The sequence below is a fragment of the Pteropus alecto genome, unplaced genomic scaffold, assembly GCF_000325575.1.
Source record: "Pteropus alecto unplaced genomic scaffold, ASM32557v1 scaffold3, whole genome shotgun sequence".
Lineage (NCBI taxonomy): Eukaryota > Metazoa > Chordata > Mammalia > Chiroptera > Pteropodidae > Pteropus > Pteropus alecto.
Window position 1 is genome coordinate 37,719,966 of NW_006442484.1, and position 18,691 is coordinate 37,738,656.

The 18,691-nt window shown below is 32.3% G+C and overlaps 1 protein-coding gene across 6 annotated transcripts in view; it reads right to left on the minus strand.

Annotated features, from left to right (window-relative positions):
- The window catches only part of SCN3A (sodium voltage-gated channel alpha subunit 3), a 78,663-nt gene extending 62,160 nt beyond the window's left edge, over nucleotides 1–16,503 (minus strand). For 3 of the 6 annotated variants that reach the window (XM_006921141.1, XM_006921137.1, XM_006921138.1), the window contains exons 1-7: nucleotides 16,240–16,503; nucleotides 10,932–11,050; nucleotides 9,348–9,437; nucleotides 5,319–5,447; nucleotides 4,571–4,662; nucleotides 3,479–3,751; nucleotides 3,209–3,272 (exon numbers count right to left, since the gene is read on the minus strand). In XM_006921141.1, coding sequence (XP_006921203.1) covers nucleotides 3,209–3,272; nucleotides 3,479–3,751; nucleotides 4,571–4,662; nucleotides 5,319–5,447; nucleotides 9,348–9,437; nucleotides 10,932–11,050; nucleotides 16,240–16,503 — 1,031 coding nt within the window. Of the gene's footprint in view, nucleotides 1–3,208; nucleotides 3,273–3,478; nucleotides 3,752–4,570; nucleotides 4,663–4,753; nucleotides 4,846–5,318; nucleotides 5,448–9,347; nucleotides 9,438–10,931; nucleotides 11,051–16,239 lie in introns of all 6 variants that reach the window. The other 3 variants (XM_006921142.1, XM_025039448.1, XM_006921139.1) reach the window with 1 other exon arrangement.
- Between the last annotated feature and the right edge of the window lie 2,188 nt (nucleotides 16,504–18,691).

Here is an 18,691-nt window from a genome sequence, read left to right on the forward strand (position 1 = left end):
TAGGCATGGATTTATTTCTGGGCTCTCTATTCTGTTCCATTGATCAATGTACCTGTTTTTATGCCAGTACTATACCGTTTTGATTCCTGTAGACTTGTAGTATATAATTTGATATCAGGTAGTGTGATACCTCCAACTTTGTTCTTCTTTCTCAAGATTGCCATGGCTATTCAGGGTTTTTTTTATGGCTCCATATAAATTTTAGGATTATTCATTCTAGCTCCCTGAAATAATGTCATTGGTCTTTTGATAGGGATTGCATTGAATCTATCGACTGCTTTGGGTAGTACAGACATTTTAACGATGTTGATTCTTCCTATCAATGAACATGGTATATGCTTCCATTTATTTGTATCTTCTTCCATTTCTTTTTTCAATGACTTATAATTTTCTGAGAGAGAGAGAGAGAACAGGTCTTTTACCTTCTTGGTTAATTTGATTCCCAGGTATTTTATAGTTTTTGACACAATCGTAAATGGGATTGTTTTCTTAATTTTTCTTTCTGAAAGTTCATCATTGATGCATAAAAATGCCGCTGACTTCTGAATATTTATTTTGTAACCTGCTACTTTACTGAATTCATTGATCAGTTCAAACAGATTTTTGGTAGAGTCTTTAGGGTTCTCTATATATAGTATCATGTCATCGGCAAATAACAAGAGTTTTACTTCTTCCTTTCCAATTCAGATGCCTTCCATTTCTCTTTCTTGTCTTATTGCTGTGGCTAAAACTTCCAATACAATGTTGAAGAGGAGTAGTGAAAGTGGGCATCCTTGTTTTGTTCCTGATCTTATGGAAAATGCTTTTAGCCTTTCCCCATTGAGTATGATATTAGCTGTAGGTTTGTCATATATGGCCTTTATTATGTTCAGGTATGTTCCCTCTATTCCCACTTTGCTGAGAGGTTTTACCATAAATGAATGCTGGATTTTGTCAAATGCGTTTTTTTGCATTTATTTATATGATCATATGATTTTTATCTTTCGATTTGGTAATGTAGTGTATCACATTAATTGATTTGTGGATATTGTACCAACCATATATCCCAGGAATAAATCCAACTTGATCATAGTGTATGATATTTTTAATGTATTGCTCAATTCAGTTTGCTAATATTTTATTGAAGGTTTTTGCATCAATGTTCATAAGAGATATTGGCCTATAGTTTTCTTTTTTTGTAATGTCAGTTTTCTAATCAAGGTAATGGTGGCCTCAGAAAAGGGGCTATGGGGCCTTCCTTCTTCTTGAATTTTTTGGAATAATTTGAGAAGAATAGATAATAATTCTTCTTTGAATGTTTGGTAAAGTTTGCCTTTGAAGCCATCTGGTCCAGGACTTTTGTTTTTTTGGGATATTTTTGATTACTGATTCTATTTCATTGGTGATAATTAGTCGGTTCAGATTTTCTTTTCTTCTTGACTCAGTCTTGGGAGATTGTATGTTTCTAGGAATGTGTCCATCTCTTCCAGATTGTCCTATTTGTTGGCATATAATTAGCAGAGCAGAAAATTTTAATTTTAATAAAGTCCAACTTATATTTTTATTTTGTGGATTATGCTATTGTTGTTACTTTTAAAACTCATAACCAAATCCAAAGTCACATAGGTTTTATGCTATGTTTTTTTAAAGAAGTTTTATAGTTTCATATTTTATATTTATTTCTATGATTGATTTTGGGTTATTTTGGGGGTAAGGTGTATATGTAAGATCTGTATCTAAGTTCATTTCTTTGCATATGGATCTCCAATTAGTCCATTGCCATTTATTGAAAACAACTCTCCTGTCTCCACTGAATTACATTTTCTTCTTAGTCAAAAATTAGTTGACTACATTTGTGTGTGTCTTTTTTTTTTCTTGCTTTCTGTTTTGTTTCGTTGATCTACATATGCCTATTCTCTTCTTGTATCATACTGTCTTGATTACTGTAGCCTTATAAGAAGTCTTAAAATTATGTAGATATCTTTAGAATTGTATTTGTCATTGAATAATAGAGAATATATAAATTTTACCATGTAAGTTACCTAACCCATTACAGGTACTCAATAAAGGGAAGTGATTATTATTATTTAATGGGGATAAAGTATGCAGTAACGAACCTTATCCAAAATTTTACTTAGTCTTTTAAATTAACTATAATAATAAAAAATAATTGGTAACAAGCTTATGATGGACCAGCTACTAGTCCAAGTGCTTTATGTGTATTAATTACCATAACAACCCTAGGAGAGGTAATAATTCTCTCTCCATTTTAGAAATAAGTAAATTCAAATACAGAGAGCTTAAGACACTTTTCCAAAGTGGAGTTAGAATTTGAACCCAGGTATATATGAACTCTAGAAACTACGCTCTTATTCACTATGCTCTCCTAACAAAAATTGGGCAGACTATCAGGGAAAAAAATTCTCCCCTAAGCTCCATCTCTATGACTGTATATATTTTCAATAACACTCTTAGATCTTTATGGCCAAACTAGTTTTCAATTTTCAAAATATGTTCTGTATAAATTCTGTGGCCTAAGAGTACTTACTGTTGCTATTCTTTGACTTCTGAAAAACCTACCCTCTACCCCGGCTTCAAATTAATTTATAGTACTCTTGGGAAAATATGTTAAGTATTGAGAGACTAGCAGGATGACTGAGATATTACAGCATCTGTTATTATAGAATGTTACCACAAGGAACTGTTAAGTATATAGACTCAGACTCGAACACATGCCTGTGACATAAACCTGCCCATTTGCTTCTTTGCACACAGGGTTCATGCTATTTCAAGAATATTAAGTCTCTCAAAGCAGTTTCCCAACTGGACTTCTACCCTGAAGACCATGTTATATTCTAGATCTTTTCCAGCCATAGCACATCAACATATATCAACAACAAGCAAAATTTGCCCATCTTGTGTTTCCTTCTCTGTATTTCTTAAACAACTCTGATGAGTTTACAGAAAAGATAGACTATGGGCCTTCACACTTTGGAACAATAATACAAGTACATCTTAACTGAAACTTGGCATAGTAGGTATTCACCCAAAAAGATGATTTTAAGTCTGTGAATTTAGAACCTGTAGCAGTCTAGTAAGACAGAGAAGGTACTTCCTAGGTAGGCAGCATAACTCTTTATTATATACATATAATGAGACCCTTATATATTTTTTCTCATCTGCTATTTTTCCCATGGGTTTTATATCTTTAAAAAAATTTGTTCCTTACCCTGCATCTGAGCCGTTGCCACAGAGTAAAGGGTCTTTTTGTCCATCCAAAACATAGAAGTGACCTGTTAATATAAAGAATAAACTGTTTCATTTCATATCAAGCTTATTGACATTAGGAATAATGAGAGTTTGACTATGTCAATTATTTCCAAAATGGACACCAATAAAGTGTATTTACAAGATGGCTTAACACCTACAGCCTCAACTACTTATAGTTGAAAACTCATTCAGCAACAGCTAAGATTAACAATGTAGCAGTATTTCTTACTGTCATCTTCAATGTAATCCTTCCAGTTAAATGTGCTCATTGTTACATTAACAAATGTCCCATTTGAATCCATTGTGCCATTAAAAAAGGAAGTGGTGTTGCTTTCAAAAGCAGAATTGCTTGGAGGCCATTGCAAGCATTTATTCCGCAGGTTGCCCATGAACAGCTGCAGACCAATTAGAGCAAACACACTCAAACAGAACACAGTCAAGATCATGACGTCAGAAAGCTTTTTTACAGACTGGATCAGGGCTCCCACAATGGTCTTTAAACCTGAGGAGAGAGAATGATAGGTCAGCTGAAGAAGAGTGCCATAGTCACAATGTCTTCTTCATAGTCATATATATTCTCTTTCCCGACAAACAATTATTTGGCTGTTTAGACATCAAAGCTTTATGGACAGCCAGATGGTTTGAGAAATGGATGAAAAGCAGATTTTATTTATGAACAGTGTGATTTCTGGAATGAAAGTGTAAATATCTAGATAGGAAATTTTTTCATGTGTGTGGTTTTACATGTTGCCACAAACATTCAAAGACAAACTTGCAATTATTTTTCGTTTCAGATTTTGTGGTTCATGAGGCTGTTTCCCTCCAACCCATTATTTATACTAGCTTACAAGTAGCAGTGATTTAGAGGAGAAAATAATTTTAAAGTGATAAAATCCTCATGCCATGTGCATGCTGTTCAATAATAATCTTTTCTCCTTTATAAAAAAAGATCCATTTTCAAAACAGATCTGAAGCAAGTGGTAAAATCCAAATCAGTTAGTAAAGCCATGGTAGCAAAGCTTTTTTAGGAATGTAAAAGAGAAAACTTTATATCATAAATGTAAAAAAAAAAATAGATGAAAAGAGCAAAGCTAGTATTTTTTATAGACTTCTCATGCAATTCTCTGTTAAACTCAAAGGCTGACTTGATAAATAAGAATGTAATTTCTAAAATTTTAAGAATCGAACTGCATTTCATTTGTCATTCTTGAAAGTGACAAACAAGGATAATAAACAACAAAGCTAATGTTATAAGTGTGATTTCAACCTCAGGATTCTTACGAGTGTATTTAGTCAGCCTTAGTGTTTAACTAGCTCTCACCTGGAATGACTGAAATTGTTTTCAATGCTCGGAGAACTCTGAATGTTCTCAACGCTGAGACATTGCCCAGGTCCACAAACTCTGTCACATATCTGTAATAGGGAGTTTACACACAAACACAACAACACACAAGAAAAGTTGAAGATATAGGGGGCCTACCATCTTACACCAGTTTCTTCTTACCTGGAATTACAGAAATAGTTTTCAGAGCTCTCAAGACTCTGAAAGTTCGAAGAGCTGAAACATTGCCTAGGCTTACAAATTCTGTTACATACCTGTAGAATTAAATCAGAGTTACTGATAGTTTTGACAAAGTTTATACTAAATAAAGAATGAAAGCTGGGTTTGGCATATAAAGTCCCTTGAGTTTAACAAGTGGAATTGCTGTAGACCTCAGGGTACCATGTGCTAAAGGAATAAAATTTTGTTGCTTTATTTCAGTGTCATTTTCACTAATGTGAACAAGTTTGTTTGCAAAACTAATCGAAGTACAGTTGGCGATATTAAATTATAGTCAATGAATAACTTTATTCTGATGAAGTGGAAGACTATCTGACATGAAAGTAATTCCATTTATTACTCATTTACCAGATAAATTTACCTTGCAATATGTATTCTCATAATATATGGGGCATATAGTTAATTTGGCTAATAAGCAAACTCACATTTAAAATATGTCACAATAGCCTGATTTATGCTGCAGATATTTTCATTCCTTTGAGCTTAACATTTTTTCAAAAATACTCACGCCATCACAATGACACTGAAATCCAACCAATTCCATGGATCGCGAAGGAATGTAAAATCTTCTAAGCAAAATCCTCTTGCCAAGATTTTTATAAATGACTCAAAGGTATAGATTCCAGTGAACGTGTACCTAGGAAAAACATTGAAACAAATATGAAGAATTTTGTTTGAACTGTAAAAATAGATATTTTCAAAGGTAGCAAATCCTGTCCTTTGGTGGTTTATCAATTCACTAATATTGTGTTCCTTATTTCCTCTTATCTAAGAATCTACTATTAATTAATCTTACAAGTCCGAGTAAAAGGTTAAACCGAAGAGATGATATCTTCCCCAAAGAACATCTCATTTACTATTAAGGTTTTAGAATGATAGTTTCGTGTGTTTTACGGATAGCTACGCTTGACTCTCTTGAACACTGTCTGGTTGAAGTGTAATGCAAGCTATATTTGTAGTTTTCAAATTTCTAGTAGCCAAATAAGGTAAGAAGGAACAAGTGAACTTAATTTTCATATTATATTTTATTTAAACCAGTATATCTAAAATGTTATCATTTCAACAATTAAGACAAGCCAGATTTTAAATATCAATAGCCACATGTGCTGCTGTCTCCCTCATCAGACAGTACAGCTCTAGAGGTAACATATCTTGGATTCATTTATTTATAATAAAATACTTCATTCAAATTTTTTAATGATTAGAATTGTTTTTAGGGATATTTTACATGTCTAATTTAGAAAATACACGTCCCTCTTTTTCATCTTTAGAGTCAGGCATAGAGTTATAAAACTGCTTCTCACTCTCTTTATATATATATTTACATATATACATATTTTCAAAAGAAAGTTTTCAATTTATTAGTATTTTATGTGTGTGTATACACAATTGCCAAAATTCAGGAATAAATAAAATTCCTGGGTCTAACTTAATACCACATACTATCTCTATGCAGTTGGGTCAAATCATTTAAACTTGTTCACATTCAAATTTTAGCCTCCAAAATGGTGAAAGACTTTTCCATTTGCTGTTCAATATAGTGTATTTCTAGTGCTCCCTTCTTTGAGTGTTGAAAATGTAAGTTATTTGTCTCTTCCAAAAACAGTCGTAGTACTTTTCAATATTGTGTTCTTTTAAAAAGTACAATTTAAGTTATTCTTCAGATTATTTTTTTTTTACTTGAGTCACAAAGATTTCATTTACTCATTCTAAAATTCATTATATTTTCCAGCCGACTAAAATTTTATATATGAAAAAAGTCGAGTATTATTTTTGCATTGTTTTCTGTAGAAAATTTTCTCCCAGAAGGAAGGAACAAAGAAATCAGATGTGAAAAAATCTTCACATCTAGTCTTCCTTAGAACAGTCCTCCCTTTTTTTTTTTTTAACCAACTCAGTTGATTACATAAAGAATATGTACAATTGCAATCTTTACTTATTATGAAGTAGCTGACTATTAGAAAGAGAGGTAATTTACAGTATCAAGCTTATGTTTACTTTTGTTTTAGTTTGGGTCTTTGTGTATTACACATAATCATCATGACATTTCTGTTTGGAGAAATAGTTGGCCTTATAAAAGTCCAAAAGAGACATGTAGGTTCTATTTATCATACTAATGGTTAGTGCCCTATGGTCTATGCTTATACAATTCTAAGTAATCTACAGTTACTAAGAATAAGATTCAAATCCACAATTCTATTCCTTTTTTGGAAAAGTACGAAATTTTGTTGGGACATTTGGAGTACATGGTGAAAGTTGATAGCTACCCAGAGAGAGTTCTAGAGCTTAACATCTGAGACAGAGCTTCTCACAGAACAGATGTTAGAAGTCTATTAGCAAACAAGATTGAACAGGCAAGTGAGAATCAAAGAAACCTTGATGTTTCTTGGCTCTACCCACTAGGCTCCTAATCATCCTGTTAATTCTGTCCATGTCACAGAATGTTTTTTTATCTGTAATTATGATATCTATACAAGTGCCTTATCTTACATAATATGACTCTCACTATACAATATGGTCCTCAGGTCATATCTGTATGTGCCACCTCTTTGAACAGGGACTGTTTCTGCTATCAGTGACTCATGTTTTCATGTCAGAACTGATCTTCCCTTTTCATTGGACTTTGTTTTTTTTTGGGGGGGGGCGGGTATTTTTTATTTGTTTGTTTGTTTTTGCTGTAACCACTAATTGCTTGTTTTCCTGATGCCTTGCTGTCAAGGGACTAGAGATAATCAATCAACCTGTGTATAGTTTTCCAAATGAAAAGTATAAGTCAAAAACTTTTATAAGATTATGACTATTTTCATAATGGATATAGTGAACATTAAAAATGACTTTACAAAGAGAGACCTGAATATTCAAGTAATAATATTCAGGTGTCCCCTTTACCTATCTTTTGATAATGATACAAATAAATGAAATGTATACATCTTTAAATGCTTCAATAATTTCTACTGGGAAAAGTATATACAGAATAGTTTTCTATAGGTTTGTCCATTTATGAACCTCCACATCATCGTAAGTGGTAACAGAATTTTGTTAAATGGCTTGCTTCAATATAAGAACTGGATTTTCTACTAAAATGATTTCTAGGGAGTATTTCCAAGCTACTGTAAAAAAAACCTTTATTTGTTAAATCACTGGGCAATGATGGCTTAAGATGATGCATTAAATCTTTATAGAAATCAATAAAAGTAGTTAGAAATAAAAGTGGCAGAATTTATCATAATTTATCTCCTATTGAACATTGCTTTTAAAAATATGACAATAAAAAGATCATGCTAATTTTTTTCCACTAAACCAAATACCTAATTATTGTATTATGCTATACATAAATAGCCTATGTAACCTAAACACCTGTTTCACTATCATGTTTCTTCGTCATGAATAACTTCATATGCAATTGATAAATTAAGGAATAATGTTGATATAGTGCAGAAATTGTGTTAGTTAATATACAGTTTTCCCTGGCATATTGATGTTTTGAAACAATCAAGGGCCTTTATTCCCCACACTTAAATAGAACGTCCTTAGCAATAAAAAACCTTAATACTAAAGCGGAAAATTGACAGACGTGCCTTCTTTAGTGCAAGCAGGGGCTAGTTTAACATGCCCAAGAACTACTGTGCCTTTGTATTAAAATATTGAATCAAATGTTTTATTTTAATGACATAATACAAATGTCCCCAAAGGTCTCCATCTCAAGGGAGAAAGGATGATACCCAGGGTCTCAGATTTCCAAGGAGTTGCTGACTGCGATTTTAGGTACTAATGTCCATAGAGATTTAACTAGGCCAGTATCTTTTTGGGGGAGATTGTTATTGTTTTTATTAGTGTCCTAATTACAAAGTTTCATAAGTTTTGAGTGATTTTTCTCTTTATTATGTTTTCCTCTTAAGCCCTCTTATTTTTTTTAGCATAATTTTGCTGAGATGTTTTATTTCTTTTATGAAACATGTCTATGGTGTTTTAGCACACATGCTTTGTCTAAATAATCTATATATCTGAATATAATTAAACATCTAAGTAACTTAAATACCTAAATGTATTTTCCTAAATATAATAATATAATATATAACCAAAATGCCTAATATATATAATGCCTAATATATAATATTTAACTAAACACCTAAATCTATTTTATCAGACTATAACAATAATAATAATATACCAGAATAAAATAATTTTATTCATCAAATTACTCAAATGTTTATTGTATTTTATCTAAAATACATAACTATGATTATTAACTTTTGTGCTAAATGATTGGTTTAGTTTACCAGGTAGTACATACTATTTATAACCTTTTGTAAGCAGATACTGTCTTGAATTTGTTGGGAAAAATACTTACCTCATAGAAGAAAAACTCCCCCAAAGAACTTCCCTTATCTTCTTTCATATTATGGAAATAACTTTTTCTTAAAAGTGTTTAGCCTGACTTCAAAAAGTGGAAACCATAAGTAAGACCATAACCATAAGGAGATTGCTAAAGAATTTGAGTGTGCATTTCTCATTGCAAGAAGTCATTTCTACTTACTCTACATTCTTTGTCCAGTCTGGAGGGTTACTCAAGGTCATAAATACACAGTTGGTCAAAATAGTGCACATGATAAGCATGCTGAATAAAGTAGATTAGTTAAGGAGTAAATGCTAGTACATCATCATAGTCATTTAAAAATCACTATAACAAATTACCTGTGATATTAATTTTGTTTTAAAACAATGGCAAAAAATAATAAGAAACTTCAAAGCATGTCATATATTCTTGGTCCACTCTTTTTTTCATTTTACATCATTTTCTTGCAAAATTGAATTTAACAGAAAAGGATTTCTATTTGAAGCAAGTGGGAATTTTGCATTCCAATCAGTTGCATGAAATTGCACTGCAAGAGGAAATGACCCTTAAGTTTACAGTATAATACATGTATAAAAGTTGTAGTTCAGATATAATTTAAAATACCTACTGACTGACAATATGTTAATGAACACAAAATAAAAAGCCTAAGAGTGGATAGCTAGGTATATTCAAGGATTACATTGATTAAGAATCTACTGTAATGAGTTACTCTAGTACTCTTATAGTGACTAAACCAATAAACACTATTTTGAAAACTTCCTGAGAATTACTGTAACAATTTCTCTAAGGATTCCAATCCAGACTTCATTCTAAGGAAGCTTATGATTATTTTGAGGTAAATCTTTTATTTTAAAATAGAAGTACTTTCTAATACCAAACCACAGAATGAAAGAATTCAAATGAACTTCAAAAGGTTATCAGTTCTATTTGCCCTTGTTCTAGGGTAACCAGTCTTTGGTTTCTTATTTCGTTTCTATATAAGCCTATTTTGAATCTGCCTATATAAAACGTCCACTCTTGAACACTACCTCAGATCACCTTACTATTTTATTATTACTTATGAGAATTTTCTTGAAATCCATACCTATTCTGTCCTTTTCCATGTACTTTTTTGTAACTAGTTTTAAGTTAAATGGTTTTTTAAATATATATTATCGATCAGATATATAGGCACATAGTAGTTAAATAAATATTTACTGAAGGCAGAAAGAAGGAAGGTAAGAAGGAAAGAAGGGAAACAAGGAAGGAAGGAAGGAAGGAAGGAAAGAAAGAAGGGCAGACAGAAAGATGGACTCAGGTGCTGAAGATACAGAACCAATTAAGGCAAACAAGTTTGAACATTTAGTAATATAGATAATAATACTAACCACCGTAGACTATGTTTCTTTAGCAATGATTATATATGATCTAATTGAAGCTAATAAAAGTGTAAAGGAGCTTTGCTGTTGTTCTTACTGTATGATATTTTTCATTTATACATTCACTATCTTATTTGCCTTTTTACTTCTAGAATAATTCTGTAATACAATAGTCATTTTATAATATAGCATATAAATAGAATAGTCATTCTATAATAATTTTGTTATAAGTAGCAGAAAATCAGTGAGAACAACAGATTAAACAACATTACCATTAATCTCAAAGAAATTTTATATATTTTTTAAAAGAAAAAATTAGTTGTAAAATTTTTTGTATAAAGTAAAAAATTTTGTATAAAGTCAACCACTAGAAGCAACATTTAGATAATTCACATGAAAAGGATATGAATGTACCAAAATCTTAATAGCAATTTTTCTAACAGGGTTTAGTGGAGTTAAAATATACAAGGCAGAGGTGGCACTGAATCGGAAAATTGCCTTCCCTTTATTCAATACTATAAAAGTCTGAAAAGAAAATGTGAGAAAAAAATTACTAGGTTAGACATGTGGCTTATTTGAACAGCATACACACATGAAAAACTTTTTACCTGATTTTTTATTCAAACTTGTTTATTTAAACCAGTTGGTATATCATAACCATAAACATTAGATGTTTGTCCCTTAAATTAACATATAGCTACAAATAAAAAAATGACTACTATCTAATATAAGTTTCTAACTTTCTAATTCAAATTAATATCCTATACAAAATTTTACCAAGTTGTAAGGTAACTTTACAGATTCCAATTCTATTTAAAGCTTACCATCTATATCCAGCTTTGGTAACTTTTCCATTTATTCTGTACATGTTACTATTAAAATAATTTTTAAAAAATATTTTAATTATATCAAATCTTTTAACACCAACGTTTATGAAGGCTACTTATTTTCTCTATGGTAGTTGTCCTACTTTAAAATGTTCAAAAAGGCTGAATAACCTGGTTATGCTGATTGTATGGGTCTGCTGGTAACACTGAGAAGGGACAGATGCATTGAAAATTAAGCATCATTTCAAATACATCATTTCAAAGGGCATTCCATAGCTAAAATCCTATGACTTGAAACCTATAATCATCAATTTAGCATTTAAACTATGCTACCCAGTGATTACCTACCATGTCTCTCTGGGATAATCTTTTATTTTTTCCCCACCAAGGCATCTCTGTTCCAGCCAATTCAACTCACTTTTTAGTCCCATTCAGCTCTCAACTTGTCAACTTCTCCCTCAGATCGAACATGAATGTCATAGAATCCCAGAGGAAGGAGGAACTGAAGAGGTCATCTCTGCAAATTCCCTCCCATTTCAGGTCCCTCCCATTTCATGACAGATTTGACAGTAAGGTCCTGCTTTCAATGACCCACTGTTATATCAAAGCTTATTATTCCTAGCTGCATATTAGACTCTCCTGGGGAGGTTTTAAAATTGCCAATATTCCAGAGGACGGGCATAGATATAGTTATGTTTAAAATTTCCCCAGGTAATTCTAATACTCAGGGTTGAAAATCTCTACTCTCTGGGAATGTCCTCAGCTATCAAAATCACCTCCTCCATTATGTCTTTTCAGATAAATCACACTGCCTTCTGATCACTCCCTCATTGTTTTCGTTGACCAGTTGTCGTGGTATATTAATTTGCACACATTGGCATGTTGCTTGTAATTAGAGTCAAGTAGCAATTTACATGTAGGGTTCATTCTACTGAGGACTAGGTTGAAAATTGTTATAAACCGTTGAGCATAAAGAAATACAATGTACTTTTTCTCCATTTTTCTACAGTATTTAATAGTGTGATTTGCAAATAAATACTTGTTTTAAACATTAAATGTGAGTTTATCTTTAACATGCCATTTACCTTTAAAACGTCTATATATCCATTTAATTAATATGTGTTTACCTTTTAACTACGGGCTATATCCCATATATTGATGTTCACTGACAATCTGCTCTGTTTGAATAGGTAGTCAAAATTCTGTTTATATTGTGACTATAAAGGGTAGAGAAAACAATTTCTCTGTACATTGCCCTTTTGTATTCAAGACCATGGAGCCAACTATTACCTAACCAACCATTTTCCATGAACTACAGTCTATAAATTTGAGCAATTCTATGAAGAGGGTAACTAAATTGTTCTTTACTAGTACTGAGATTATCTACAAGGGAGAATAGACATTGAGAAGACTGCCCTTGAAGCACAAATGCATTAAAGGATTTTCTTGAATTCACAGATTAGCTCATTTAATATTATAGTTTAACAATCTAGATCCATTTAGGCATTCTGTGATAGCAGTAACATGTGAGTTCACCATAACTTATGGTGTATTTATTTATGCTTTTTTGAAACAATTTCTATGAAAAAGCAATTGCCACTTGTAACATTAGAAGATTTTATTTTGAAAAATCTCCAAGAATAAAGTGAACAGAAATGAACTGTCCTTCTCAACATGGAATTCTCTGCTCTTCCTACAAGATTAGCCTATAGGGTATTAATGGGGTTTAAAAATGACATGTCAAGGAGATCTTCATTGAATTTACAGGTTCTGGAATGGAACAGGCCTTAAGAACAAAATGACAGTTTATTTCTGGAGAGCAACACCTGACACAAAGAAAACCTTGGGTTCTGAGAAGTGAGGAATAAAATACTAATGTTCTGTATCGTGAAAGAATTATAGGAAAGACATTTGACATTTTATGCTTTGATATATTGAGAGGTGCACCTAAACTGAAAATACTTGAGAGAATGACAGATAATTGGAGGGATAAATAGTGTCAACTCCAAAATCTAGTCTTCAAGTAATAATAAATAATGACGTGACTTAAAAAAAAAAGAGCACTACACATTGTTACTAAGGAGATGAATGTTAGAGCTGGAAGTATGTTAAACTGGTTATTGTCCACTTTGAGTGCTGCTTGTTTCTTTTTCCCAGGTAAATGCACACATAGGTTTACTAAAATTTTTACTATTTGAGGCAAGAAAAGCTTTACATCTCTGAGTAGTACAACGTCAACCAGAATTCCAAAATTATACAGTCAATTTTTAACATTTTATTTTATTATATTCATAAACACCATGTATAGTTTTGCTTAGTGGTTAAGAGCTCTGGATCTGGAGCCTGACTGCTTGGGTTCAAATTTTGAGTCTACTATTTATGAAGTGTGATCTTGGGAAAGTTACTTAACCTTTCTGGGCTTCACTTCCCAATCTGTAAAATGAAGCTAATATAGTACCTGGCTTACTGGTTCTTTGAATATTAAATGAGTTTTATTTGAGTTATACTCAACAGTGTCTGACAAAGTATGTTCACAACAAACGTTAGCTATTGTTATTGTCACCATTCTTAAAATATTATCTGGTCAACTTAAATGGCATTAAAATTACTACGATGTTGCTTATCTGATTAAATTAGGTATGTAAATGTATTTTAGGCAGCAAACAGTTACATAATACTTTACAGTTTTAAAATGCCTTTCATTTGCATTATTTTATAATTAATTCATTCTAGAACTTCTCCATCAGCTTCTTACATTCACTTTTACTATCCTAAGAATCAAAAACTACCTTTTTCTTCAATAGCACCTCAATCTTCATCTTTATAGACATTTCATAAAGGAAAGCCGTGCAGCCAACAGTAATTAGTAAATAGTCTAGATATCTCTCAAGATGTGTTACAGCCACTATTAAATAAATCAAGGTCCAAGGCTGGTTCTCAGACAGGGAAGCAATAACAACTGACTTCGTTAGCACACAGAGAACAATTCTGTTTCCAAGCGGCATATTTACATTAACCAAGTTTGAAAGCCTGACATAAAATCACAATGCCAATCTATTTATTTATAAAGAAATACATTACTGTCACATGGACTGAAATAATTGCAATGGCATAACCAGCACAATCATTCCTTTTAAGCAGATTTATGGGAAGACAAATTATAATAAGAAGGTTCTTTGTTGAAGTTAGGATCTAACAAGCCGACTTAAAGCAAATGATTCAGAATATTTAACATCTCTGTTACGTAGCCCAATGTAGTCCTCTTACTTAATTCTCTTAAGGACATTTCCTTTCTTTAAGTAGCAGATACGTTTAATCATATGAGAGTAACTGGTACCCCTGTCTCTTGAAGGTATCTTTGCAAATATATACTTTGAATTAATAGTTTTCAGAGGAGAATCATTTGCTAGTTCATTGGAGGATGCCTTACTGTTGTCATCATGTGCAATAATACAGTAACTAAATATCAAAATTTTCTTTATCAATTCAGTAAAGTGCTGAAATAAATTATTTTAGAAATATATGAGTATATACTAAATACCGCTTTTTATGGAACTAGTTTAAAAGGAAAAAGAAAGGACCTATTTAATTTTGTTTTATAGCTTTAAGTAAAGCATTTTAAAGCTTGCTACTCAAAATGTAGTCCCTGTGCTAGCTGCAGGAATCTCACTCAGAGGCTTGTTAGAAATGCAGGATCTCTGGGCACACTTCAGATCTATGGAATCAGAATCTGTATTTTAACAAGATCCTCAGGTGATAAGTATCTACATGCAAGTATGAGAAGCACTCCTTTAGAGTAATAGGGATAGTTCCATGTCTGAATGGTTGATTGGCAGTTTCTGTAGCCATCACTTATCTTATAAAGTTAAATTATATACTTTTTAAACAATGCAGTTTCATTAGCTATTCCTTTTAGAAGGACTGACTTTGACTAATAAAGGTGTTCAATATCCTCTTTAATTTATAATCCATCAACTCATGATGATATTAATTTATCTTTATTTCTACATAGACCCGTTTTTATGTTTGTAAATGTGAAATCTAGATTGTGGTTTACAAGATACTAAAATACACAATTAGAAAGTGTGGAGTCTGTTATCCATTAAAAAATAATATCCTATAAAATACTACAAAGGTCATTTACCTTTAAAAGAAAACTGCTTAATTCCGACAAAATTATGTGGTTATTCTAGCATTAGGAAACCACAGTGATTATCATTGATTTAAATTATACATATATGGATGGAGAAAACGTGAGGGTTTTTTTTCTTTTTGATTTTCTGTTCCTGACATTTTTTTGGTTACGGTGATGTTTTAACAATCTGTAGATGTTCCAGAATCTAGTCTGTCACAAATTAAGTAAGGTTAGAGAATCTCTAAATCATATTCCAGGTAGACAAAAAAAATGTATGTCTGGGTGAACATGCTTCTCAATGTGATATTTCTCTATAGGGGGATGCTAAGTACAAGATTATTACTCTTTAGAATACAACTCTATTGTGAAGAAACCCAACCCAAATAAGAACTAAAAAATAAGAAGTACACCTGCCCATAATTCTTCTTTTACTTGGCTATTATTCTTTTGTCTACCATGTGCTTAATTATGTCAGCAATAACGGATATTTTGCTTTGTTGGTGTCAATTTTAATTTTGACTATCTCAGTTACTGTGAAATTGTAGAAATAGTTTATCTCTTCATATCTCTTCACTATAGCCAAATCTTGACTTCATTTCTTATAAATGTTTCTGCTTATTATAGCATAAAATCTTTTAACTATAGAAAAATTATGACACAGTATGTATATGAACCTGAGAAAAGTCTGTTAAAGATAAGTGGTTAATTTGGAAGTATAACTGAACTTTCAGAAGTATAAAATCAACACTCACTTTCTTACTGATGTAGTACGGGTCCAGGTCCTCCAGGGGCTCTGACACCATCTCTGGAGGAATGTCTCCATAAATAAATGGAAGGTTTTTTCCAGCTTCCAAGTCGCTATTTGGCTTTGGTTTGTTCTCATCATCATTGTCTTGTTCTCTCTTGGGCTTTTTGGCTTTCTCTTCTGCAGCACGTTTTTCGATAGCAGCAAGAGATTCTCTAGTAAAAAGGCGGAAGCTTTCGGGTCCCGGGGGTACCAGCAGTGCCTGTGCCATCTTTTCATCCTGCACATTTAATTACGTTTAGCTTCTTGCATAAGAATTGCCTACAAAAAAAAAAAAAAATGCATGAGAGTTAGGAAAGCAAATGAATGAGAGGAATTAAGAAAATCAACCGAGCTGTTATTTAACGTTTCTTCTAGTAATTTTTTTAAGTATTCACATTTAAGTAGTGCTTTTAGTGCTGCACTACAAATTTTAACTTGGAAACAATCCAATTTTCAATCCAATTTTCAATAAGCTAACTTTATCAAATCTATCAAAAGTCTGTTCTGAGACCTTTGAGCCAAATATATTATAGGAAATTTTTGGTAAAAAAGAATAATGCCAGTAATGTTTGTCGATAAAATACTAAAGGGCCCATTATTTCTTTCTCCCCTCTTGTATCATATCTTACAAACTCTCCAAATAAAAAAATACTGGAAACAGTGCAATCGTACATCCCTGACTTAAAATCTCGGGATAGGGAAGAAGTTTTACATAGCCAAGTGCTGTTCTGGTTATTGGCATCATTGAACACTGATTCTTCAGACAAGGTCTGACCGTCAGCAGCAATGGAGAAGTCAAAACTCTGTTTCCTTTTAGCTTTTCCTTTTGGATCCTCTGAGGCATCTTCTGAGGCAGTGCAAAATATATTTACTTCCTTTTCTAGTCTGCTGCTCTTAAACAATTCCAAGACAGTTTTTATATTCTTCCTGAATCTTTCATTTGGTAAGTGGTTAAAAGCATGGACTGTGGAGCTAGACCCCTTCTGTTCTGAACCCTGGCTCTGCCACTTATGAGCTAGGTGACTCTGCAAAATGTAACCCCTTAGTGCTTCAGTCTTCATCTATAAAATGGGATAATATGAGAACTGACCTGCTAGGTTATTGTAAGGAATAAGTGAATTAATTTACATTGTCTAGAATAGTTTTTGGAATTAGTAAACCATGTCAATGTCAACTATCATAATCTAATTATCTTCGGTTCTTCCAGCCATTTCTTCTGTTGCGGTTTTAAGTATCCCCACAATTTAAGCCATCCTCCTCGAAATAAGGTCTTGATTTGGTGGAAGCACGACTGACCATGGAGCTTCAGTAGTGAGCTGGGAAGTGCAGAGTATAGGGAACACATTTACACATTCCTACCACCTGGGTGGGAGAGGAGAGGAGAGAGGCAGACATGTGAAGCAGCCCTGTACAATTTCCCAGGGAAGGAAAAAAATTCCATCTACTGGAAATGTGACAGAACTCTCAAAAATGCAGGAAATCAGCTACATAAATTTTGAAACATAAGTTAACAGTTAGTTTATTTTGCATTGTGCCAAAAATCACATTTAAAAAATCATGATAGAAAATAGAAATAATAATAACAAAATACGAGTACATCAGTCATCTTGTAGAACAATCTAAAACCACAGCATCCAAGTAATCATCAAAGTCATCTGTGACATTTCCCTATCCCCAACCACCCACCCTATCTCTGCCCCCGCACTTATTCTAGTCTCCATAGTAGTTTATCCCTAAATGGCTTCCTAACTCTGAGCAATTTGTTGCATGTATGTACTGAGCTTACAGACAATAAGAAACTCTAGATCGTATGGTAACATAAGAAAAATTATATAGGTCACTATATGATTTTTGAGTGTATATCTAAATACTAGTTCCCTGGTCTGCTCCGATGACAAAAAAAGATTTTAGTAGCTGTGTCTTTATTGAATTTGTATTTATAATATAACATTGTCATTGTAGTTCCTGCTACGGTGAAGATATACTCTAAATAAGTTATAAAATATCACACATGTCAAAAAATTATGTCATTTGCCATACTGGTTTTGAAAAAACTTCTGATCTTAGGAAAGACAAAGCCCGTTTTTGTTTGTTTGTTTGTTTATTTGATACTCCATTAGGTGGTATGTGAATATAAATCAGAAGGTGGGAAAAATTATTTTATTTTACTCAAAAATCAATCAACTATTTATTTTGTGCCTTCTATATTCAAGGCAGATGGCAAAAGTAGAATTAATGTTTTCCACTATTTTATGTTAATTTCGATGGCCACATAGTCCAGCTCTAGGTTGTCTGAAATAGTCACAGCTTTTATACTTTTGAGTGTGGAAGAAGTTTGCCCCTAACTACAAGATGTGTAGTGTAATACATCTGCCTCTTATCACCTGTCTTGAATGGAATGGATAAAATTCTTCCTA